This window comes from Balaenoptera physalus, assembly GCF_965194825.1.
Source record: "Balaenoptera physalus genome assembly, chromosome: 12".
NCBI classification, from domain to species: Eukaryota; Metazoa; Chordata; class Mammalia; order Artiodactyla; family Balaenopteridae; genus Balaenoptera; species Balaenoptera physalus.
The window spans coordinates 28,297,176-28,323,149 of NC_138897.1; the positions used below are offsets into that span (position 1 = coordinate 28,297,176).

The 25,974-nt window shown below is 41.3% G+C and overlaps 1 protein-coding gene across 4 annotated transcripts in view; it reads left to right on the top strand.

Moving 5' to 3' along the window:
- EPG5 (ectopic P-granules 5 autophagy tethering factor) overlaps window positions 1–25,974 on the top strand; it is a 128,802-nt gene that overhangs the window by 1,780 nt on the left and 101,048 nt on the right. For all 4 annotated transcript variants that reach the window (XM_082416690.1, XM_082416689.1, XM_082416692.1 and 1 more), the window contains exons 2-10: window positions 12,016–12,960; window positions 14,240–14,483; window positions 15,713–15,849; window positions 16,738–16,845; window positions 17,713–17,786; window positions 19,689–19,794; window positions 22,251–22,365; window positions 22,783–22,933; window positions 25,401–25,556. In XM_082416690.1, the coding sequence (XP_082272816.1) occupies window positions 12,016–12,960; window positions 14,240–14,483; window positions 15,713–15,849; window positions 16,738–16,845; window positions 17,713–17,786; window positions 19,689–19,794; window positions 22,251–22,365; window positions 22,783–22,933; window positions 25,401–25,556 (2,036 nt within the window). The remainder of the gene's footprint in view (window positions 1–12,015; window positions 12,961–14,239; window positions 14,484–15,712; window positions 15,850–16,737; window positions 16,846–17,712; window positions 17,787–19,688; window positions 19,795–22,250; window positions 22,366–22,782; window positions 22,934–25,400; window positions 25,557–25,974) is intronic.

The window sequence follows — 25,974 nt, forward strand, 5'->3', positions numbered from 1 at the left end:
TTTTTAAGATTTATTTATTATTTATTTATTTTTTTGGCTGTGTCAGGTCTTAGTTGCGACACGTGGGATCTTTGCTGAGGCGTGTGGGGTCTTTTCGTTGCGGCGTGCAGGCTTCTCTCTAGTTGTGGCATGTGGGTTTTCTCTCCTCTAGTTGTGGTTGTGGTGCGCAGGCTTCACGGCGCCTGGGCTCTAGTTGAGACCCGCAAACTCAGTAGTTGTGGCGCACGGGCTTAGTTGCCCCCTGGCATGTGGGATCTTAGTTCCTTGACCAGGGATGAAACCCGCATGCCCTGCATTGTAAGACGGATTCTTTACCACGGCGCCACGAGGGAAGTCCCCAATTGCTCATTTTATTGACACATTGTGGGCAACCTCGCTACACAAACATAAATTTATTTTTTATCTTTTAAAATTTATAAAGAGGCCTTCATTCCAGAGGTATTTGATCAAACCAGAAATCCCTGACATACTTTTAGTCATCTTTCAAATCTAGTCAGTCACTAAGGCTTACCAGTTGTATTTTGTAATTATTCTCTTGATTCTGCCCATTTCTCTCCATCCTGACTAACTCCACCATCCTCCAAGGAAGATTTCTTGAATTTTTGCTAAAATGGCCTTTCCAAGTTCATTCTTGCTGCCATTCTCTAAACTAAAGCTGGATTGATATTTTTATAAACAAAACCCCAAAATGATTGCTCTCCTACTTAAAGCCTTTCAAAGATTTCCCATTGCCCAGAGTCCAAGAGTCCCAAGTATGGACTCAAGGCCCTAAACTCTCTGGATTCTGTCTTTCTCCTCAGCCTCTGGTCTTCACTACTGTCTCTTTTGATTCTCAACCGTGTATGTGTCCTTTCCTGCTTTAGGGCCTTTGCTCATTCATGAGGTCTCTGCTTAAACCTCATCACCCTCATCACCCACATTACCCCCCCCAGCCCCCCCTAGTAGCGCTCTGCACCCCTTTGTGTCACTCATCTCACTTGCAGTTACTTTGTTAACATCTCTCTTCTCCCTTAGACTGTGAGCTCAGTGAGGGAGGGACCTTTTTCCTAATACCCTTTACAGCCCTTGTAGGCATTTGATGATGTTTGTTGAATGAAGGAAAAAATACCAGTATTGAAGAATATTTCCAACCTTTGTCACTCAGAAGAATTTACTCTGGTAAATTTCCTCTAAATAGTATGAGAAAACAAATGGAAAAAGTCCACGACATCAGCAACGCCCTCATACTTCTCAGTTTAGAAAATTGATTCTTCTCTTAGAGTAAATAGATTTATTACTTAGTGCTGGTTATGGTTTGGTTATGATCATGAAGTCCTACATTAATGAAACCTTTACCATTGTGGTGTGATGTGGTTACTGTTTATGGAACCATAAAGTAGTTCCAAGGCTCATTTCAGGAAGTGAGGAGTGTCATGTGCTTTTGCCTTTAGATAGTTTGACCCAGCAGCTGACCTATATTCCTTAATGTAAATCATTTGGAAGATGAGCTCACATTGCTAGTTTGTGGTTATCTGGTGCTTATCACTTGATACCTAAGAGATAGTCCTGATTAGTTTCAGCCACCTTGGAGGACCCTGACTTCGTTGATCATGGTAGATTATGGTTTAAGAACAGTAGATTTTTAGATTGGATTTACTCTGCAGAAGCAGTATATTTTATAGTCATGGAAAGTATTTTTGCAGTTAATACTAAATTCTGAATGCTGACAACTCATTAATCGTAAGAGCATATTGTAATTGCTAAGGATAGACTGAGATGTGTCCCAGAAAACTGATAACAGAAACAGAGACCTTTAAATCCTCATCGCCTCTTGCTTCTTGGCCTAGATGATTTCTACCTCTTAGTCCCTCCTTCCCATGAGTGATTATAGGAGTGAAGTTGGGGGATGTTCTATATTATTTAGATCCTTTTGTGCCTCCTAAGATCCATTTATTTGTTGAATAAACACTCATCGATCACCCACTATGTCCCAGAAACTGTTCTAAGCACTTGGGATGTAAACAGAGGAAAAATTAAAAAAAGAACCTGGCCTTAACGTAGCTTGCATTCTAGAAGGAGAAGACAGACAAACAGAAAACTCCATAAAAAAATAAATAAAATGTATAATATATTAGAAGATGACAGTGCTATGGAAAAAGAAAAAGAGGAACAGAGTAAGGAGTTGAGTACTGGTGATTAGGATGGGTTGTGATTTTTAAAAAAAAATAAGTTTATTTATTTATTTATTTTTGGCTGTGTTGGGTCTTTGTTGCTGTGCGCAGGCTTTCTCTAGTTGCGGCGAGTGGGGGCTACTCTTTGTTGCGGGGCTTCTCATTGCGGTGGCTTCTCTTGTTGCGGAGCACGGGCTCTAGGCACACAGGCTTCAGTAGTTGTGGCTCACGGGCTCTAGAGCACAGGCTCAGTAGTTGTGGCGCACGGGCTTAGTTGCTCGGCAGCATGTGGGATCTTCCCGGGCCAGGGCTCGAACCCGTGTCCCCTGCATTGGCAGGTGGATTCTTAACCACTGCGCCACCAGGGAAGTCCGGGTTGTGATTTTTATATAGGCAGTCAAGGTAGTCCTTACTGAAGGTGAAATTTAAGTAAAGACATGAAAGAGATGTGGGAGTTAGCCATTTGGATCTTGGGAACACCTGGGGCAAATGCCTTAAGGCAGTAGCAGTGTCGTTAGGGTGGAGTGCCTGAGGGGAGAGTATTTGGGATGAAGTCAGGAAGGTGACACAGGGCCAGGTCGTGTAGGGCCTTGTAGGCCATTGTAAGGATTCGTACTTTGAGTGAAATATGGAATCACCTCAGGGTTTCAAGCCGAGGAGTGATATGATCTAAGTTATTTTAAAGGGTCACTGTGCTTGCTTTGTTGAGAACAGACTGTAAGGGAGCAAGAGTACGAGCAGAGAGACCATCTAAGAGATGTTTGCTGTGATCCAGGTAGGAGGTGATGGTGGCTTGGACCAGAGTTGTAAAGCAGAAGTGGTGAGAAGTGTTTGCAGTTTGGGAGTTTCTGAAGATCTAGCCAAGACTATTTGTTGGTGGTTTGGATGGGATATGAGGAAACAGTCAGGGGTGACTCTGAGATGGAGGAGGCAGTGAGTAGGACACCTTTTTTTTTTTTTTTTTTTTAATTTTTATTTATTTATTTATTTATTTATTTATTTATTTATTTATTCATTCATTCATGGCTGTGTTGGGTCTTCGTTTCTGTGCGAGGTCTCTCTCTAATTGCGGCAAGTGGGGGCCTCTTCTCATCGCGGTGCGCGGGCCCCTCATTATCGCTGCCTCTCTTGTTGCGGAGCACAGGCTCCAGACGCGCAGGCTCAGTAATTGTGGCTCACGGGCCTAGTTGCTCCGAGGCATATGGGATCTTCCCAGACCAGGGCCTGAACCCGTGTCCCCTGCATTGGCAGGCAGATTCTCAACCACTGTGCCACCAGGGAAGCCCCTTTTTTTTTAAAATTAAATTAATTAATTAATTAATTAATTTACTTACTTATTGATTGATTGATTGATTGCTGTGTTGGGTATTCGTTTCTGTGCGAGGGCTTTCTCTAGTTGCGGCAAGTGGGGGCTTCATCGCGGTGCGCGGGTCTCTCACTGTCGTGGCCTCTCTTGTTGTGGAGCACAGGCTCCAGACGCGCAGGCTCAACAATTGTGGCTCAAGGGCCTAGTTGCTCCGCGGCATGTGGGATCTTCCCAGACCAGGGCTTGAACCCGTGTCCCCTGCATTGGCAGGCAGATTCTCAACCACTGCGCCACCAGGGAAGCCCAGTAGGATAGCTTTTGGGGACAGATCAGGAGTTCAGTTTAGGACATGCTAATTCTGAAGCAAATGTCTCTCAGACATCCAAATGGATTGGATATGTGGATCTAGAGTTTGGGAGAGATAAAAGATTTGGGGTCATCAGCATATAGATAGTTATTTAAAACCAGAGACTGAACTAGGTTACCTTAGGAGCGAGTGTAGTATAAAAAGGTGGCAAGAACAGAACCCAAGGGCACTCCAATTTTGCGGGGAGAGGCGGAGGAATCAACAAAGGAGTGTGAGGAGTGACCGGTGAGGTGGTATATGTTTGGGATCCTAGAAGCTGAGAGAAAAAAGTGTATAAAAGGAAGAGGAAGAGATCAAGCATGGAAAGTGCTGCTGATACGTGAAGTAAGATTGTTAACAGCAACACAAAAGAAGTGGCAGCTAGGAGGAGATGTTGTATTCTCAGCAAAATGTATAATCCCCATCCTTCTCCTTTTTACTTGTAAAGCATTCTTGTGCATCCCAAGGAGAGTGGGTAAAATTGCCCTGAGAGCTCTTGAGCTGATAGGTGGACTCATGTGTCCAAGCCCTTTTTATCTGTTCTGTGCCAGGCATTGTGCTAAGTGCTGTGGATACAGACATTCATGATAAACAGACCCTGCATTTAAAGTAATCCCATGGCCAAGGAGCTTTGCCTGTTTGGTTCACTTCATGTACCCCATGTACTAGAACTATGCCTAACATACAGTAATAGTTACCTAATAAATATTTTCAGAATAATGAAAAAAAAAATAAAGTAATCCCACTAAAGTATTCTATGTAGTGTGTAAAATTGAACCATTATCATTTATGAAGAAGTAGCTCATTAATATTTTTAAGGATGGAAAGGAGTTGTAATTTTTTTACTTAGTACAGTTTAAAGAGGAAGAACTGCAAGTGATGAATGGAAAGTGACCATTTATTTTCTAGAACTTAAAAAAAAAAAACAAAACTTTTTTTCTGATTACAAAAGTGCTCATTGCTTAAAAAAAGTGTGTATGTATGAGTATATACACACAGAGAGAGAAGTATACAACACAGAAATGAAATGCCCTGAATTCCATCTCTTGGAGATAACTGTTGGTAGCAGTTTGTTATGTGCTCTTTATGTTTTTTCCCCACACATACACCAACACTCTAGGGAATATTCACTGTAATGTATGGTTAAGTATGTCTTTCTATGTTTATTAACAACTCTTCTGTTTCTGTATAACTTCTTGATTATTTTTTCTCCTGTGGAATTATTTTAAAATTGGTTCTCTACCTGTATGTAACTTATGTAGAGATCAAAAATCAAGAAATATTAATCTCTAGGCCATTTTCAGTTGTAAGAAACGTGTCTTTGGGTTAAAATAAAATTATGTAAGCACTAATTTTTGCACACACAACTTGATACTCATGGAGTTCTGTTTGAATTTTATTCTGTGATCTATAATGATTGTTATATATACAGTAGGTTCTAATCTTTATCTCTGGTTAACTCAAGTAGGCAAAGTAATTGGAAGTTGGCTTTCTTTTTTGTTTTTAAATGAAATTTTGTATCTTAAGTGTATAATTTGATTCAGATTTTGGCATAAAAGTTCAGTTTCCTCTGAATTCATTGGATAGTCCCTTTGCTTTCTGCGAGGCATATAACAATAAACTTCTGAATGTGCTAGAGCACATTTGTTGGATAATTCAATAATTTCTTCATTTTAGGATGCTAGTACCTAGGAGCTCAGCATACAGTTGGTACTCAGTAAATTCTTGTGAATTATAAGTCATCATTATTGTTTTAAGAAATGTTTATTGAACAAAGTGTTGAAAATCAGAGGCAGATCAGATCCAAAAAGGCATAAGATATATTCTCTGGTCTCAAGATATTTGTGGTCATTTAGGGGACACAACATAAAGATAAATAACCATATGTGGTAGCACGTGACCAGGGTCAGATGGCAAGTACACACTGCAGAGTTCAGAGTAAAGCATGTGCTGCGGAAGGGTTGATGTGGTCATTGAAGATTTTGTCTTGGGACAGGATCATAACTGAGTCATCAAAGGCACTGAGTGCCGAAGTTAAGAGTCAGACTTTCATTAAGTGGAGAGCTGTGATTGTTTTTGTGGTGTTCAGGGTAGTGTTTTAGGGAGACCAGTCTTATAGTGGTGTTTGGGATGAATTGGTGGTAGGGCAGAGGCTGGAGGCTAGGAGACCTTTCAGGACCTGCTCTGCTATTCTGTGCTTTGGAGAAGTGAATTGAGCCACAGGGAGCTCACCACTGCTTAGAGGCCATGGCGTTGGTGATGAACACAGTGAATCCCTTTTCCCTCTGCATATGCTCCCCAGACATCCTGTCCTATCCAGGGATCTGTGAGGGGCAGGGTCAGGCCTTTGCTACCCTCTCAAACAGTTGTGTGTCTCGCAGTTGTTCATCCTTTCCTTCCGCCTTCCTTCTCTGATCTGGCCAGTCCATTCTTTGAATCGAATTACCAGCTTTTCTCTCCTTTCCCTCACCTCCTTTCCTGGGGCAACCCCAGGTTAATTCCTCTTTGGACCTAACTTCGTAACAACACAGGTGGAGAATTAAACAGAGAAGCACTGAGTTCCACCCCCAAGGGAAATAAAGCCCAAAGTCTTATGTGTTCTTCCCTGGGAGCATTAGGAAGGTTTAAAAAATTCTTTAATTGATTATCTAACCACATTATCTGTTGCTGTTATGGTTGTGATTATTCCCAGGAAGGTAGATCTGCTGGATGTGGGCCTGCAAGTTTGATAGTAGCAGCTGGAGACTTCATTTTATTTAGTTGAGGGGAAGAATTTGAAATTGCAAGGGCAGTCATGGAGTAGGGAAAGAGGAAGTGGTTTGGTGGGGTCAGAGTTGGGCAACAACTTCCCTTGGCAAAGGGAAGTTAAAAACTACCTGAGGGACAGGCTGGAGAGGAAGCCTGAGGTGGCCTGTGGGTTGGAGGAGGTGTGTTTATTTGCTGTGCCCTTGATCTTGTGGCCCATCTTGGCCTACTTCCAGCTCCCTATCTTCTCTTCCAGTTAACATTTAACACCCCCAGAGGTCTCTTACAGTTTAAGAAAAGGCAACTAAAATTTTCTCCCTCTATTTCACATTCCCGTCTCTACTTCCTTACTTTTCATTTATTTCTCAACTCTCTGAGTTTTTAAAATCTTCCATTTTTTCATCTAACAGCTTTAATGAGGTATAATTCACACACTATACTTATTTAAAGTGTATAATACAGTGGTTTTTGGTATGATCCAAGATTGTGTCACCATCACCATGGTTTGGAATGCCAAACTCTTTTGCATAGAGAAGCATCATGTTCGCTTCCCACCAGCAGTGTTGGAGGGTACTAATTTTTCTACATCCTTGTCAGCACTTATAATCATCTGACTTTAGTCATCGTAGTGGGTGTGATATGTTACCTCATTGTGATTTTGATTTGCATTTCTCTGATGACTAATAATGTTAAGCATCTTTTTATGTGCCATTTGTATTATCTTTGGAGAAATGTCTGTTCAGATCCTTTGCCCATTTTTAAATTGGATTGTTCGTCTTTTTATTCTTGAGTTACAAGAGTTGTTTTCTTTTTATTCTGTATATAAGGCCCTTAATATGATAATTGATTTGAAGACATTTTCTTCCATTCTGTGGGGTTGTCTTTCCACTTTCTTCATATTTTGATTTTCAGCACAAAATCTTAAAATATTTATGAAGTCCAATTTATCTACTTTTTTCTTTTGTTGCTATGCTTTTGGTGTCATGTCTAACAAGGCTTTGCCTAAACCAAGGTCACTAAGATTTACTCTATGTTTTTTTTGAAAAGTTTAGAAGTTTTAGATCTTATGTTAGGTCTATGATCCTTTTTGTTAATTTTTGTATATGATATAAGACAGGGGTACAATTTTATTCTTTGGATATCCAGTTGTTTAGCACCATTTGCTGAAGGCTGTTCTTTCTCCATTGAATTGTTGTGGCATCCTTGTTGAAAATCAATTGACCTTAAATATAAGAGTTTATTTCTGCTTTATAACAAAGTGAATCAGTTATACATATACATATATCCCCATACGTCTTCCCTCTTGTGTCTCCCTCCCTCCCACCCTCCCTATCCCACCCCTCTAGGTGGTCACAAAGCACCGAGCTGATCTCCCTGTGCTATGCGGCTGCTTCCCACTAGCTATTTCACATTTGATAGTGTATATATGTCCATGCCACTCTCTCACTTTGTGCCAGCTTACCCTTCCCCCTTCCCGTATCCTCAAGTCCATTCTCTAGTAGGTCTGCGTCTTTATTCCCATCTTGCCCCTAGGTTCTTCATGACCTTTTTTTTTTGTTTTTTTAGATTCCATATATATGTGTTAGCATATGGTATTTGTTTTTCTCTTTCTGACTTACTTCACTCTGTATGTACAGATTCTAGGGCCATCCACCTCACTACAAATAACTCAGTTTCATTTCTTTTTATGGCTGAGTAATATTCCATTGTATATATGTGCCACATCTTCTTTATCCATTCATCTATTGATGGACACTTAGGTTGCTTCCATGTCCTGGCTATTGTACACAGAGCTGCAGTGAACATTGTGGTACACGATAAAGCAGAAACTAACACACCATTGTAAAGCAATTATTCTCCAATAAAGATGTTAAAAAAAAACAAACAAAAAACCTAGGGGCAGGACAGGAATAAAGACGGTGTTGTAGAGAATGGACTTGTGGATATGGGGCGGGGGAAAGGTAAGCTGGGATGAAGTGAGAGAGTGGCATGGACATATATACACTACCAAATGTAAAACAGATAGCTGTTGGAAGCAGCTGCATAGCACAGGGAAATCTGCTTGTTGCTTTGTGTCCACCTAGAGGGGTGGGATAGGGATGGTGGGAGCGAGACGCAAGAGGGAGGAGATATGGGGATATATGTATACATATAGCTGATTCACTTTGTTTTACAGCAGAAACTAACACACCATTGTAAAGCAATTATACTCCAATAAAGACGTTAAAAGAAAGAAATAAAAAGCTCCCAACAACTTGAAAAAAAAAAGACAAGAAATAAAAAATGTTAATAAAAAAAAAAGTTTATTTCTGGATTCTCAGCTCTGTTTCATTGATCTGTTTGTCTGTCCATGTGCTAGAACCACACTGTCTTTATTATTGTAATTTTGTAGTAGATTTTGAAATTGCGAAGCATGAGATCTCCAACTTTGTTCTTCTTTTTCAAGATTGTTTCATCTATTCTGGGTTCCTTGCATTTCCTTATGAAGTTAAGGATCAGCTTGTCATTTTCTGCAAAAAAGGCAGCTGGGATTTTGATAGAGATGGTGTTGAATTTGTATATCAATTTGAGGAGTATTGCCATATTAACAATATTGTGATCTGATCCATGAAAATGGAATGTGTTTTCACTTATTAGTCTTTAATTTCTTTCAAATTTTGTTTTGTAATATTCAGAGTATAAATTTTACATTTCTTTTGTTAAGCTTATCCCAAAGTATTTTGTTCTCTGTTCATTATAAATGAAATTGTTTTCTTAATTTCATTTCATGATTGTTCAGCTCACTAAAATTTGGCCTCTGCCCTGACCAGTACACCAGTATTTCTCCCACTGTAGTAACCATTGGCCTCCCTCTCCTAATTTTCTTTTTCTGACCTCTCAATCTGACAAACCTATTTATTATAGCTAGTGTGCTAAACATCATTGCAGTGTAATTGGACCCACTTTTTCATTTTCTTATAAATACTCATGTAATGCTTTCCTGGTATTCATGATTTTAGGCAGTTTGGCAAAGTGGTTTGTATGCATTGTGTGGCTGTTCTCTGAATCTGATATCCACGGTTCACAGTGCAGATTAAAGTAATTTTGGAGGGACACGTTGCTTCTTGCATCACTACCATTTGTAAACATTTGGTAGTTCATTACCAGCAAGTTGAGCTCAAATTCCATTTCAGAAACATTCGTCTTTTCTTCCTAATATTAGGTGCATATAAATGTTTTACTTTTTTGGCTATTTACTTGTCAGCTTTTTTTTGCTGGACATTTGCTGGACAACATAATCCAAAATCACTGATAACTTTGTAACCATCATTTTGCCTTCCTTAAAATTTCACAGTGGGGACTTCCCTGGTGGCGCAGTGGTTAAGAATCCGCCTGCCAATGCAGGGGACACGGGTTCGAGCCCTGGTCCGGGAAGATCCCACAGGCCGCGGAGCAACTAAGCCCGTGCGCCACAACTACTGAGCCTGTGCTCTAGAGCCCGCGAGACACAACTACTGAGCCCACGTGCTACAACTACTGAAGCCCGTGCATGTAGAGCCCATGCTTCTCAACAAGAGAAGCCACCACAATGAGAAGCCCTTGCACCACAGTGAAGAGTAGCCCCCGCTCGCCGCAACTAGAGAAAGCCCGCGTGAAGCAACGAAGACCCAACACAGCCAAAAGACACCCCACGTTAAAAAAAAAAAATTTTATAGTGAGGGAAGTATTTGAGTGAGTCAGTCATTTTTTAGTTTCTTTGGATGTAACAATTTTATTTAAATAAATAAATAATAAATATTTCCATATTTTTTTTTCTTTTTTATCCAGGCTTCTTTCCTATGTATCTAGTTTGTGTGTTAATGCCAGAGATACTTCATTAAAAAAACCATAATTTAGGGCTTCCCTGGTGGTGCAGTGGTTGAGAATCTGCCTGCCAATGCAGGGGACTCGGGTTCGAGCCCTGGTCTGGGAAGATCCCACATGCCGCGGAGCAACTGGGCCCGTGAGCCACAATTACTGAGCCTGCACGTCTGGAGCCTGTGCTCCGCAATAACAGAGGCTGCGATAGTGAGAGGCCCGCGCACTGCGATGAAGAGTGGCCCCCGCTTGCCACAACTAGAGAAAGCCCTCGCACAGAAACGAAGACCCAACACAGCCATAAAAAAACAAAACAAACAAAAAAATCATAATTTATTTTATCTTGTTTTTTAAATGGTTAACTTTTTTTTGGTTTTTGGTTTTTTTGGAATTAATTTTGGATTTAATAAGTTACAAATATAATACAGAGAGTTCTATATGCCTTTCATCCAGCATCTTCTTGTGTTATGTAACTGTAAATTCTGTGTTGTAGAACATTTATCACAACCAACAAATTAACATTGGCACAATGCTATTAACTAAAATATAGAACTCTTTTGAATTTCACCAGTTTTCTTGCTAATGTCCTTTGTCTGTTCCAGTGTCCAATCCAGGATCCTACATTGCATTCAGTTGTCATGTCTCTAATAGTTTTCTCCAGTCTTTTGATAGTTCCTCAGTCTTGTCTTTTCTTTGATGATCACAACACTTCAGTTATTTTGTAGACTTTTCCTTAATTTGGGTTTTTGTCTGGTGTTTTCTCATGCTTAGATTGAGGTTATACATTATTAGAAAGGGTACTGAAGAGGGGATAATCCTTCTCAGAACATCGTATGGGGATGTATTACTGGTTATAGTGACCCTGATCACTTGGTTAAGGTGTTGACTGCCAGGATTCTCCACTGAAACTTACGATTTTTCCCTTTGTAATTACTAAATATTTAGGGGATACTTTGAGACTATACAAATATTCTGCTTCTGCTTCAATTTTCACTCACTTTCATTACTTAGTAGATCTTGCCTCTTGCCTGTGGCAGTTATAACCATGGTGTTCTAATCGTGATTTTCTGTTTTTCTCATTCCATCTACATTTATTAATTGGACTTCTGTAAGGAAGAGTGCCACTTCTTGTCCATTAAGAAAAAAAATACATATATATATATATATATGTTTATATATTTAGTTACGTGAGTATGGACTCATGGATATTTATTTTATTCTGAGGTTATAATCCAGTACTATAGTTATTTATTTCATTGCTCAAGTTGTCCTGACTTTTTCTGCCTGAAATTTGAATAAATATGTTTGTCAGGATGCAAACCTGTTGAAGCCTAAGATACTTGGAGACTGTTCTCTCTTACTTAACCTCTAGCAGAATGGAGAGCAGCCTAATTAAGACTTTCCGTCTCCATTCTTGAATCATAATTTGTTGCTCATTCTCATGTCTTCCTCTGTAGGGATTAGACTAGTGAATCTCCCAAATTCAGCGTTCTCAAAACTGAATAATATGAAATATGAAACACACTGCTTATGAAGTGAACTTAGATTTTTTTATACAATTTAAAAATTCCTCATGTTGAAAGCATCAGTTATTGTTATAAATTATTTCACATTATAAATCTTGTTTTTAGGAAAAGAAGAAATATGAAACCCTTCAGAGGGAAGAGTCTGATGAAGGCTCCCTTCCAAAAACCTCCAGAGAGCTGGAAGTCCCTACCCCAGCTTGTGAATTCAAAGGAGACCATCTAAAGGAGTTAACTGATTCCCAGCTCCAGAATGATGCTAGTCGACAAAACGAGAGTGAAATGTTTGATGTACCACTCACCTCCTTAACTCTAAGCAATGAAGAGTCCCTGACATGTAAAACAGAGAGTCTAAAGGAGGGAGAGGAGATCAGAGCCTGTGCTGGAGATGATGCAGTCAAGCCGAAGGTCGATCCTGGAGGCAATGTCGGAACCAAAGTAGAACCCCCCGAGAACATTGCAGAAATGGAGGAAGATAAACTGGTACAATGTGGACCTTTGGAAAGCACACTGCAATCTAATGTTTCTTGTATTCAGCAGGAAGTGGAAAATTTGAAGGTCAGAGATACTCAGAATAGGAGAGAAGACAAAGAAGCCTTGGGTCTTTCTTCAGAGGTGCTACAAAATGTTGGCTTGCAGAGTTCTTGTGAAGCCAAAGACATTTTTCAGCCACCTAGAGGGAAAAAACTGTATCCCCAGTTGCCAGCTGAAACTGCTGGGTATGTACCGGCTTTGGTGGCAGTGAAACCCTTGCTTCGTAATGAGCGACTCTACCCGGAGCTCCCATCTCAACCAGAAGTAGTACCATTTACTGAAGAACAGCTAAAAGTCTTTGAGCCTGGTTCATGGCTGGAAAATGTTGAGTCATATTTAGAAGAATTTGACAGCATGGCTCATCAGGACAGGCATGAATTTTATGAGTTGCTTTTGAACTACTCTCGCTGTAGGAAGCAGCTGCTGCTGGCTGAAGCTGAGCTCCTTGCTCTGATGTCTGATTGCCAAAATGCCAGAAGTCGACTGTGGCACTTCAAGGAGGAACAGTTGTCTGTACAGGTATATTGACTAGTGTTCTGTAAAGCTTGCAGGAGCCTGGGGAATTTGCAGTGGAGCTGCTATTCCTGTGATGCCATTGAGGTCTGGAGTCTGCTCCTTTTACCCACTGACCCTGTCTTAGCCCATAGTAATTGAGAGCAGGGGTCATAGTGTCATGTGCCCACAGGGGCCAGGCAGGTAACCCGGAGAAGTGAAACAGGTCGAGTGGGACGGTGATCACTGGGTAAGCTCATGCCTGGTCCAGCAGGGGGAGCTGCTCTTGTGTTACAGTTGATTGTTGCTGTGAGGTTATATTGGTTCAGCATTGCCGCATCTTATATTTTTCTAAGAGAAGCTAGAAACCTGGATTTTTACGTGAGGGATCCTGGTTTGTAAATGTTGGCAACTAAATCCACACACACGCACTCTCACTCACTCACTCATGCACAGTAGAGGCCAAAGCAAGTCACGTCTCCAGGTCAGATTCAGCCGGTGGGCTGTTTAGCTTGTGGCCTTAGGCATAATGCCAGGAACATGTAATGGGTGGAGAGTGTCAAGGGGGGGAGGATCCGTGGAACGAGGTCAAGAGGAAGTGAGACGATAGGGAAGGCAATAAGGTGTGACCCTAGGGAGGCCAGGGTGCCATCAGGAAAGCCACTGCATAGTGGCCTGGGAGGGGTGGCGAGGAAGAGAAGGCCACTCTTGACAAGTTCAGCAGCGAAGGGAAGATGGAAGAGATGTCAGGGAGCAACGGTGATTTCCCCCAACCCTAATCGTCATTCCTTGGAGACCTGTGTATCTCTTTGTAGACAGGAAGGATCCTGTGGAGAGGGAAACTTGAAAATACTGAAAAGGAGAGAATAGAATCAAGAAAACAGTTGGAGGGGTAGTATTGGAAAGGAGGGGTTTGTTTTGAGCAGAATCACAAAGAATGGTGAGGTTAAGTACAGAGATGTTTTGAGGTCTCTTGAAGTTGAGGGATATCACATTGACCTTGGTGTTTATAAAGCAGAAGGTCAGGTCATCAATCATGAGGGTCTTAGAGACAAGCTCTATTGTTTTCTTGCACCTTTCCCCACCTACTGCGTTTTAGGGTTTCTCTTCTCGTCTCTGAACTTGTGATGCCTTTGTGATTGGCACCTGGTTGTATAGTAGCTTTATTGTTTTCTACGTGGTAGTATTGTTCCCTCACTGTGATTTGTAAGCTCTTTGAAGATGGTACCGAAGCCTGTGTATTGTATACAGGCTTCAAGAGCAAAGAGTAACTGGCTTCATATCTTACCCTTTTGCCCACTGCTAGGGTATCTGTGCTGATCACGTGAAAGTTTCAGGCCATCATCGCTACCAGAGAGTGGAGATGAATGAAAATGCACTGGGAGAGCTAAAAAAACTGTTTGATGCCAAATCTGAGCACCTCCACCAGACCTTGGCGCTGCATTCTTACACTTCTGTGCTCTCACGGTTGCAAGTGGAGTCTTACATCTACACATTACTCAATAGTTCGGCTGTTCTGAGATCTTTAGCAATTCATCAGGAAGGCCAAGGTGTGTAAGTAATGAAAGTCTCACTCTTTCTTGTGGTCTAAAATATAAAAAGAATTGAGGCATACAATCTGGTTGAATCTACTGTGTGCTGATATTATAAGGGATAATTTGTGCTTGCTGTTTTACCTTACCTCCCCCAATATAGGACTGAGATCTGCCTTAATAACATTTCTTGGGAGCACTGCCAGGTCTCCCTACCCCGTGGGCTGTCATTCTCTGCTTCTCTAGGAAGCCGAAAGTTTACTTTTTATCATTAATGCCTCTTACTGTCCTAATTTATGTGCTCGTTACCAATTCAAGTCCAAATATAGTTTTTGATTCTAAAACTAATAATCACAATACTTTTTCATTCTCTGTCTGTTGCACTTTATTTTTGCTTGTCCATTTTGTTGGGGTGTTTAATTTTCATCAGAGCATTTATAATGTTCTGAATTTCATCTTATTTTGGGTTTTAAGAAATTAGCCTTGGGCTTTCTTGGTGGCTCAGTGGTTAAGAATCTGCCTGCCAATGCAGGGGACACAGGTTCGAGCCCTGGTCTGGGAAGACCCCACATGCCGCGGAGCAACTAAGCCCGTGCGCTACAACTACTGAGCCTGCACTCTAGAGCCCGTGAGCCACAACTACTGAGGCCCGCACGCCACAACTACTGAAGCCCATGCGCCTAGGGCCTGTGCTCCACAACAAGAGAAGCCACCGCAGTGAGAAGCCTGCGCACCACAATGAAGAGTAGCCCCCGCTTGCCGCAACTAGAGAAAGCCCGTGCACAGCAACGAAGACCCAACGCGGCCAAAATTAAATAAATAAATAAATCTATTAAAAAAAAAAAAAGAAATTAGCCTTTACTGTATGATAAGTATTACTTATGCAATTTTTATTTCTTGGAGAGATACTAGGATCATTTAAAATAAAAAAATCCTTCCCCCTTATCGTTTTCATAACTAATCAGAGAGCTGGGGCTAGGCCAGAGATTTGCTGATTTTTAAATAAAAAATTTTGATGAAGTTAATTTTTTCTTGCTTTGAAATACTTCACGAGGTTAAATACTTTTTTCGGTTTACGTATTTAGTAGAAACTCAGATATTTTGATGTAACTTTTCTCCTTGGATTTTCATCTGAATTAAATATTTTAAATAGTTTACTTATTTATTTATTTTAAGTAGAGACACTAAAAATTCTCCCACAAATACTATTTATATGGGACTCATTTAATCCTCTTTTTAATTTATAGCTTCTAAACAGGTAGAAAGCATTCCCTCTGATCTGTGTCAGCTAAAGGAGTGCATTAGTGTCTTATTCATGTTCACCAGGAGAGTTAATGAAGATACTCAGTTCCATGACGATATTCTTCTCTGGCTGCAGAAATTGGTAAGGAAATAGACATAGTATACTGTCCTTTATTTCCCTGATAATTTAAGAATTATCTCCTGTTTCCTTATAGGTTTTTCTTTAATAGCTTCTTCAGCTAGTTTGTTTAATATGTTAGTGACGTTTTCTTTGCTCATGACATGTGGAAATAAGTTATTCTTATCTAGTGCATTATTAAGCACACAGTGCTTTTCTGTCTGATAAAGTTTATGTTAAATGATCTTTGGCCTTCGACTTAGGAGGAAATGGAAATGTGGGAAGCATGCTAAATTTAAGACTAGATGTATATTCAGAATATAGGTATGTGAGCTAAAAGTTGTTCCTATCACTTTTTTATCATCTTATGTTTAATGCTGTACTTAGTTATACTTTAAAAAAATGTTTTTAAGGGAAATAAAAGGAATCAGGATTTGGGAACTTCAGGAAAGATATCAGGTGTGTTACAGGGGGAGAGGTTGTTTACTGGTTATGTTTCTCAATGGAGCTGCCTTGGGTGCTTTTTTTAGGTTCATGCTAGCATTCTTAGATATGGGCTGAGGTTCTAAGCATACTTGGATTTGAGAAACTATTACAAACTGGGAATAGATTAAACTACTTGACTTATATCTATTCACGTGTGGCCAGGAACATTAGTGATTTGTAATTTGCCAGATAATAAAAATTGGGTTTGCAGAGAAACTACTTATGATATTTTTATCAGAGTGCTCATAGGTTCGTAGGCCTCTGTGTACCTCTGTGGTAGAAACTCAACCAGTCAGTGGTATATCTTATGTCTGGTTACTCTTTTGAAAGATCACATGTATTTAAATATCGGATAAGTGATTTCATTAGACCCTTAAAAACATTCGTCTTTGTAAATAGTAAAACTATACATCCTTTATTGTTCAGGTGTCAGTGTTACAAAGAGTTGGCTGTCCTGGAGATCACCTCTTCCTTCTAAACCATATTCTTCGATGCCCGGCTGGTGTTAGTAATTGGGCTGTTCCTTTCATCCAGGTATGATGAATGGCCTTCTAATGTTGAAGAGAATGGGAGGCGATTTTGTTAAACATTTTTCCTGAAGAAGTTGCTTTAAAAAATAAGCCTACTTTAAAAATATTGATATTTAAAATAAAATTATTGGGATATATCCAGTCTGTATCGTAGGAGTTATTATGCTGCAACTTCTTGGACCACCCAAAGTTGATGAAATTAAGATGGAATTGCAAAAGTTCAGTTGTAGTCTGGCTTGGTAGGTTTAGTAGTATTTAATTCTGTAAAATTTCTGTGCAGTAAGGCTTGCTAGGACTTTTTTCTGTAATATTTAACGCAACGTCCTAAATTAATCCATCTCAGACTACAGTTGGTACAGATAAAAAAGAAGCCACAAGCATCTCAAAGTTCTTTAATATTAGCAGAGATCTCAGGTCTGTGCGATCAATTTAGGCGTCTCTGCTGCTTGCCTTTGGATTGTGTTGTTACTCATAGCAACCCCTCACATAGGTGGGTATGAGCCAGATGTATGCCAGGTCATTCTCCATGTTACCTTTTCTTTAGTATTTCTGGTGGCAAGAAATTTGAATCTTTTTAGGTAGAAGGAAGATTTTTTGTTTTTATTTATCTTTGGATTAAGATAGCAGTATACTCCTCCCGCCCATATTGTTTCAGGTAATTAATGTAAATGGCTCAGCTACCTCTGTTCTCTGAGTACAGCCCAGTCAGTACTGCCAGGTAACCCACAGGTGTTCTCACTCTTGTGGATGAGGTGCCAGTTCCATCTTTGTTTCCTTAACAGCTCCCTTTGTCAAAATTCTGGTGAACTAAGGTTATGGATACTTGGGTTGTTGGTTTTCTACAGTATGCCTTTTCCTTTTCTGATTTCAGATCAAAGTGTTGAATAACCCATCAGGGGTCTTTCATTTTATGCAGTCCCTTGCCCTGCTAATGTCTCCTGTCAAGTAAGTGTGGAAGAGCTTCGTGAAGTAGAAATGAAAATGTTCTGTCAAACAATTGGCTTCCTAAACTGCCCAGATCCAAACAGTTGCTAAGGGAAGAGTCAGCATTCCAAAATTTCACATTGCAGGTTTTCTTTGGGTTTAATACCCTTTGTCCCAAAGTGACCCTTTTAACTGCTTTTTTTTTTAAAACTGATTAACTTTATTGGGTCCTCCTTTTTAGTGGATTTGCCACTCCTGTCATATATGTCATTGTGGTGCTGTGGGGAGAAAAAAAGGATGATCTCTTCCTTAGAAGGAGAGATTTAGTGGCAGAGGAAAAAAAAAGCACAGTCAAAGAGATTCAAGTGCTAAATTGTGTGAAGCTATGATTGATGCAGTAGAAATGAAGAGAGTAAAGAGAGTAGAGTGGAGTAGTCAGAGGGTTCCAGGTGGATGAGCTGGGTTTGAAGAATGGAACTGATTTCAACAGGAGAGGAGTAGGGAGGGCACTGTAGGTGGGAGAACAGTGAGCAGTGGCCCACAGTACAGGGAAGGATAGCTGTGCAGGGGGCAGTTTGGAGAGCAGCTTGGCTGGAGTGAAGGGGTGTGGGAGGGGTGATAATAAAGATGAACAACTAGGGTGAGTCTGGTTATAGAAGACCTTGAAATTAAGACAGATACTTGAGATGGTCTGGCCTTTGTAGCAATTGAGGGTTTTTGAAAAGGGGTAAAAGTTGTATTTAAGGAAGATTAGGATGGACTGGAGGCAGAAGAAGATGCGCTTTTGCTTCCTTTCTTGCATTGACTTGCCTGCGGTTGCAGACATCTGGCTCTCCTGGCTCTGGAACCGAATCCAGCATCAAGAGGGCACATCCTTAAGTGGGGGAAGAAGGCAGAGGTGTGTACAGGTGACCTTGAACTGTGTTACTACCACTGGCTCTTGATCCAGGAAAGCCTATCTGCCCCCAGCCTCAGTTGGTGCTGGTAGTGGGAAGGAGAAAGTGGGGAATGGGAAGGTCATCTTCCCAGGAAAGGATTAAGTCGCTGATTAAATAAGAAAATGTGGGCAAGGGTGGCTCAGACCTAACTCTGTAGACTCTGAGTCTGAGTGACTGAGAGGGTGTTGGCAGCCCCAACAGACCGAAAAGACAGAAAGGAGAGCCGTTGGGTAAGGAGGAAAATTTGAGGTCATTGGGGTTTGCAAGTGGACACGTACGAGTGACAACTATCAGTGGACATGTGGAGCGGCAGGACTGGAGCCCCTCAGGTTGGAAACTGGAAGTCTTGGAGGAGAGCTCCTGGTGAGAGGAGGGAATGGATGAATTTTCAGGGTTAGGCCAGAGAGGAAGGAGCAGAGAGCTGAGAACTGGGTGGTGGTCTCAGAGAAGAAACTTCTCTGGTTACACTGACTCGTCAGGTCCAGCCAGCACCTTGTGAAAGCCTGGCTGGCAGGAATTCCCCCAGATTCCTCCCTCTCACCGCCTGGATATAGGGGCTGCTCCTACCCGTGGTGTTTAGGTGTACTTTTCCCCCTAAACCAGCTTCTCCATTACCTGCAGATTATCCTTTTTTCAGTAAAGCATGTTTCCTGAACACTTTGTGAGCCGGTTAGAGTTCAGGTACTGTGTGGTCCTGGGTGTACTGAGGCCCCGCTGTGGGCGGGCGCTGTGCTGGCGTAACTGCTTCTCTGCGGTTCCTCATCATTATTGACCCAGAATGGCTGTGGTCTCTACACCACGATTAGCGAAGCTTTGGTCTCCTTGAGTTTTAGCCAGTTATTATTTCTTATTTACTAATTCAAACCATTTGAAGGTTGGGTTGATGTCTGACTCTTCTTCAGGGCGAGTAGATGATCCAGAATGCACGCAGTGGGCTTTCTGTGTTTATGTTTACGTGATTGGAGTGATTTCCCTTGTCCTTTAGAAATCGAGCCGAGTTCCTGTGCCACATGAAGCCCAGTGAGCGGAATCCATCCTCCTCGGGGCCTGCATCGGGGACGTGGACACTAGTAGATGAGGGAGGAGAAGAGGTAACTCGTCATGTCGACAGCATTTTGATTAATCATTTCTGAGCTCTTCTTTTTACGTGCCAAGTATCGTTCTAAGCACTTCTCACGTATTAGCCCATTTAATTCTCCCAACAGCCCCACGAGGCAAGTACTGTTTTCATCCCCCTTTTAGAGATGAGGAAACAGGTGCGGGTGGGGTTGAGGGAATTTGTCCCAAATCACATGTCATTAAATGCAGAGCCTGTGCTCTGAGCCAGTGTCTCTGCTGCCACCCTTCTCTAGACCGTCTCCCTGTGTAGCTGGGAGAGTCTGGAACCTGGAAGTGTTTACATATTATGTACACTTTATATTAGGATTTTATTTTATGCAGCAACAATTTTCTGGGCTTGAGGTCTCACCTACAGTTACTCTGAGTCTGTATAACAAAGAGCTGTATCTTACCACGGTTCTGCTTTAACGCTTACAAACTTCTTATCTAGATCTTCTCATTTGAAAGATGGAAGATAATTTTCTGTTTTTGGTGAGAATTTAATGATCAAAACCCAGTTTCTTGGGAATCCCCTGGCGGTCCAGTGGTTGGGACTCTGCGTTTCCACTGCAGGGGGCCCGGGTTCGATCCCTGGTCAGGGAGCTAAGATCCCACATGCTGCACAACATTGGCCAAAACAAACAAATAAACAAAAAAACCCCACAAAACAAACGAAAAAACCCCCAGTTTCTCAAGATAACATTTATCGACTTTTCTTTCTACTATATACGTGGTTAGTGTATTGCTAAGGCATTTTTTTTTTTCCAGCTAGTTATCGGCCCTATCTAGTGTGTTTTTATGGTCGAAATCCTGATTTGATGTGTTTGTCCAAGGTTGGCCAGGGACTAAATTTACTGAAACCCCTTCTCTTCAAAAGGAGTTGAAAGTTTGCAGTGGACACTCCTTAGAATGACAGCGTGGCAGCTGTGGGATCATGTCTGTGTATTTACCCAGGTGTTCATTCAGAAGCAGGAGCCCCTTCACACTCATTGTGCTCGTCCTGGGACTTGTAGGAGGTGGTGAGATGATGGTAAATGATGTGGCCATGCAGACTTCTTTGCTAGAGATTGAACAGTCATCTGGAGACAGCTTCTCAGGAGCTGGTGCAAATTGGTATTTTTTTTTTTTTTTTGGCCTCGCCACACGGCATGTGGGATCTTAGTTCCCCGACCAAAGATTGAACCTATGTCCTCTGCATCACTGCGTTGGAAGTGCCGAGTCTTAACCCCTGGGCTGCCAGGGAAGTCCCAAATGGGTCTTTTAAAGATTGTGATGGAGCAGGTTTTTTTTTTTCTTCCAAGACTGGTTTCTCCTAAGAGAGAAGTCTTTTTTTCTGGTAGGTTTCCTGCGTTTAATCCTAAAGACAGGTAATCGTTAAGGACTCTGGAATTGTGCCTGGCTCCTGGTTAGCACTCACTGGATGTTGAGTGGATTCAAGAGCCTGGGGAGGGAATGCTGGGAGTTTCTGCCGTTGACTCAGAAAAGGCCATGGGCGGAAGGCACTGTGAATCGTTCATGTCAGTGGTTTCTTGACACCGGCTGTATATTAGAACCACCTGGGCAACTTAAAAACCTTGCCCTGGCCCGCACCCAGACATCCAAATGTTTAAAAGCCTCCATGGTTGATTCTGATGTACAGCTGGAGCTGAGGACTGCTCTAGGTAGAATTTCTGAGGCTCTTGTTTGCTAGCCATTTAGGACATGTAAGAGGGTAAAAATGAGCGGCTTCAGGAAATTATGAATGAATTGCATTACTCCCTTGTTGAAACTGAGGTGATAATTCTTCAGAATCTCTGCATCTTTTTACAGTATTCCCTTTTGAATGTAGCGTATCTTAGGACACAAATCAATTTGGTTTCTAAGGAGACTTTAGTGCTCTGTATCAAACAAAAAACTCCAGCTATTTCCCCTATGTGATCCCTGTGTATGACCACTGTTATTTTTATCCTGTTTTCAGCAACACTAATTGACAACAGAACTTTGGTTATCCATAGCAAATGCTAATTGCTTCTTGGTAAGTCAGTTAAGTGCGGCAGTAGGCCTTAATTTTGGGGCAAGAAGAGGCTTGTAGATAAAATAACTTGGACTCTTAGTGAATGGTTCTTTAATTGATGTTGTCAAATCACTGAGATTTATAGTAAGATCCCTATTCTAGAGGAATTATTTTTCATCTTCTTTGGGATGGAAATTTAATTGAGAGCGGTTTCAGCCACTGAAGAATGGATATGACTCAGATACACATAAAATTGTGCTTGCAATTTTAAGGGATTTACAGGTCATCTAATAGAACTGACAGTATAAATCTCTGTCCTGGAGGAGAAGTCCACGAGGACTCATGAGAATACCACACGCGTACCACTGAGACCTGTGGTAATTCAGCTCCTGTAACTCTAGACCATGGTGTCATCTGGTCAAATCAGCTGATATGATTCTGCATCTTTTCCCTTAGGATGAAGACCCTGAGACTAGTTGGATTCTCCTTAATGAAGATGACTTGGTTATTCTTCTATCACAGTTCCCATTTCATGAACTCTTTCAACATCTTCTTGGGTTTAAAGCAAAAGGTAGACTAATTCCTTTTGTCATATGTAAAATGTGGTAGGGGCAAGCTCAAACACAGGAACTTAGCATCAAGTCTTGTCTTGTGCGGGCTCCTGATTCGGGTTCCCCATGCCTGGCTGTACTATACAGAGATGATTGCGTCACCGTGGCGAGGCTTCCTTCCTTTCTCTTGTGATTGTAGTTTCCTCCCTGGTGCTTACATGCATAAGGTTGACCAGCTTGCACATAGCCCAGCTTTAATAAATGGTTTTAATTTTGCACTTTGTCTCAAGTTTCCCATTTTATATTGACATAGGAGCCAGAGCAATGGGGATTCTCTATCTTGGCTTTCTTTCCTCATTAATATACTGACATCCATATCTTTCAGTGTTTTTCCATAGTAATTATAATTTTTTTCCTTTTCTTTGATTAACTTCTAGGTGATTATTTACCTGAAACAACAATACCTCAAGAGATGATGAAAATTTTTGCCTTTGCTAACTCCTTAGTGGAACTTCTGGCTGTGGGGTTAGAAACCTTCAATAGAGCACGCTATAGGCAGTTTGTCAAGCGAATTGGTTATATGATCAGGTAATACTGCTCTTGGTTCGTCTGTTTCTGTTAACTTTCACCCTGGTCAGTCACAGACACTGTATAATTGGGATGATGGGCATTGTAGTGGTATAGTTCAGGTCTTATTTCTCATAAAAGTAAGAATTTTTTTTCTTCACCATCTACCTCTTGGGCATTTAAAATAAATACTTCCAGTCAGAATATTTGGTTAATTATCTCAAATCTCAAACTGGTTTGCTAGACAGTTGTTCTTGGAGTCAAGATCCTCAGAGCAGCTGCTGGGTTGAACTTGGCCAGAGAGAAGGGGTCAAAGAAAATACAGGGTCTTTCCCCTTCCTTTACTCTCTTCTACCTCCTAGCTTTTGCCTGGGAATTGTCGTGTAGCTGTGGAAAATTGGCAGTAGCTCTTTTGCATTATTATTTCTCTGTTTTCTCTCTTATTTACTGTAATTGTAATTTCTATAAAATACCATTTAAAGAAAATTATAAAGATTTCATCAGTGGCCACTGTATTTGAATTGGGAAAGCATTATCATTTATTTGCATGAAAGGTAGGTTTATGTTTTTACTATCAAATATGAGTAAATTCTGAGAAATGCACTGCTTTTCATTGAATTAATTTTGTATCCTCTTTTCTGTATCATCAATTTTTCTGTCTTTACAGTGTATATAAATACACTGCTATTTCTTCCAACCTCCCTTACCTTGAAAGAAAACTTCCAAAAAACTGTAAAACTTCTCCCACTCCCATACTTTTGTTTCCAAAACATAATTGACTTTAATTATTTTAGATACATATCCTTCAGCTTCATAAAGCCAGGTAAATGATAGAGGATGCCCTGAAATTCTTGAACTCTTCACAGTCAGGCTTTCGCCCCCAACACTACCCAAATAGCTCTGAAGAATGAAGGTTGCTAATGAACTTTGTGCTTCTAACTAATCTAATGGCCACCTCTCAGTCGTCATCTTGCTTTACCTCTCACACAGTTCGCACAGCAGCCTTTGTCATGGTTGGTCACTTTTCCTTAAAGCATTTTCTTTGCTTGACTTCCAGGATACCATGTTCTCCTGGTTTCTCCTCAGTTTCACTGGCTGTTCATTTTCTGCCTCCTTGGTTGTTTCATTCTCACCTCCCAGACTTCTTAATGTTGGAATGCCTCAGGGCTTCATCCCTGGACCTCTTTATCCAAACTTGCTTCTTGGGATTCCATCTATTCTAATGTCTTTAAATATCATCTAAATACAGTTAAAATTCCAAGATCTATTTCCAGCCTCTACCTTTCTTGTAAGCTTGTATATTCAGCTGCCCACTCAGCACCTCCACTTGGCTGACTCATGATCATTATAGTTTAATAATCCCCAAATGGGCCCTCTTTCCCCACCTCTCAAACTGCTCCTCTCACAGTCTTCTCAGTCTCAGTAAGTGGCAACTTTATTCTTCCAGTTGCTCGGGCCAGAGCACTGGCATCATCCCTGGCTTTTCTTTTTACACCCTACACCCAGTCTGATGGTCAGTTCTGTCACCTCTACCTTCAAAACACCATCTTTCATCAAACCTAAGGTATATTTTGTGCACCACTAAGAAAGAAAAAATGCTGCCAAATGACGACATGTCATCAATTTTAATGACATTCCAGTTGTAGAGATTAAAGCGTGAAAGGTGTGCATCCTTTGAATCAATGAAACATGCTATTTCTAGAATCCAGCCTCTTCTCACCATGTTCACTGCTACCACCATAGTTCATCTTTAGCTATTTCTCACCGATTATCACAACAGCCACCTGACTTGTTTTCCGGCTTTTGCCCTTGCTCCCTTGCGCACCCCACCCCCAGCTTATTCTCAGAACAGCCACCAGTGTTTCTTGTAAATCACGACTCAGCTCATATCACTCCTCTGCTCAGACCCTGCTGCTCCCAGTCTCATTCCGAGTAAAAGCCAGAGTGTTCACAGTGGCCTACAGGACCCTTCATGGTCTGGTTTCCTGTCACTTTTTCGATTTCCTCTTCAGCCATTCTCTCCCTCACTTACTTTGCCTTAGCACGTTGGCTGCCTTGCTGTTCCTCCAACATACCGACCACCCCTCGGAGGCTTCGCACTGGTTGCTTCTTCTACCTGGATGTCCTTCCCTTAGGTAGTCCTGAGACTGCGTCCAGTCTTTACTCACGTGTCCCTCTTCAGTGAGGCCCCTCCTCCGCCACACTCCAGGGAAACTTCATTTCCCTCTCCTACTGATTTTTCTCAGAGTCATTTATAACCATGTGACAGACTGCATATTTTACTTTATTTGGTTTATTGTCTGTTTGCCCTCCACTAAATGTAAGCTCCATGAGGGTAGGGTTTTTTCCCTCCATTGCGTCCCCTTTAGAGCCTAGAAGATAGTGAGTGCTCAATAAATACGTGTTGAATAAAGTAATGCTGCAAATGTAATGTAAAGATGCTGGTGTTGAGTGCCTTCATGCCAAGTGCTGCGTTGTCTTTCCTCAGGATGATCCTTGGTTATGTGAGTGACCACTGGGCCCAGTATGTGAGCCACAACCAAGGCTTGGGATTGGCCCTGCAGCCCTACTCTGTGGAGAAACTACAGGTTGAGTTTGATGAGCTCTTTTTGAGAGCTGTACTACATGTGCTGAAAGCCAAAAGGTAAGAAGTATGATGATAATTGTTGAGAAATAGCTCCCTGGCTAGTAAGAAAGATTGGAGTGAAAGTCATTGACTGAAATAGAACTCTTACAATAGTGTCAATGTATTTCATCTATTTCTTATCTTGGCTTAATTCTTGGGCTTTAGTTTCCTTTTGTGTAGTATTGCCTGAAATGATCTCTCTTTCAGGTTTCTTTCAGTTTCTCCTGAACTTTTGAGGTAACTTTGACCAGGGGATGAATTGTATTTCACGCCCAACTCTAGTGCCCCCAGTGAGGCAGAGTAGGCACTCAGTACATTGTGCCAGTTGTCTCACTCTGTGGGTTTCAAGGTCTAGGACTATCTTGGGTCCGGGTCCCCTGTCTTGGCTGTGTTCTGACCATGCCGTCTTTGCTGCTGCTTACAGCCTAGGATTCAT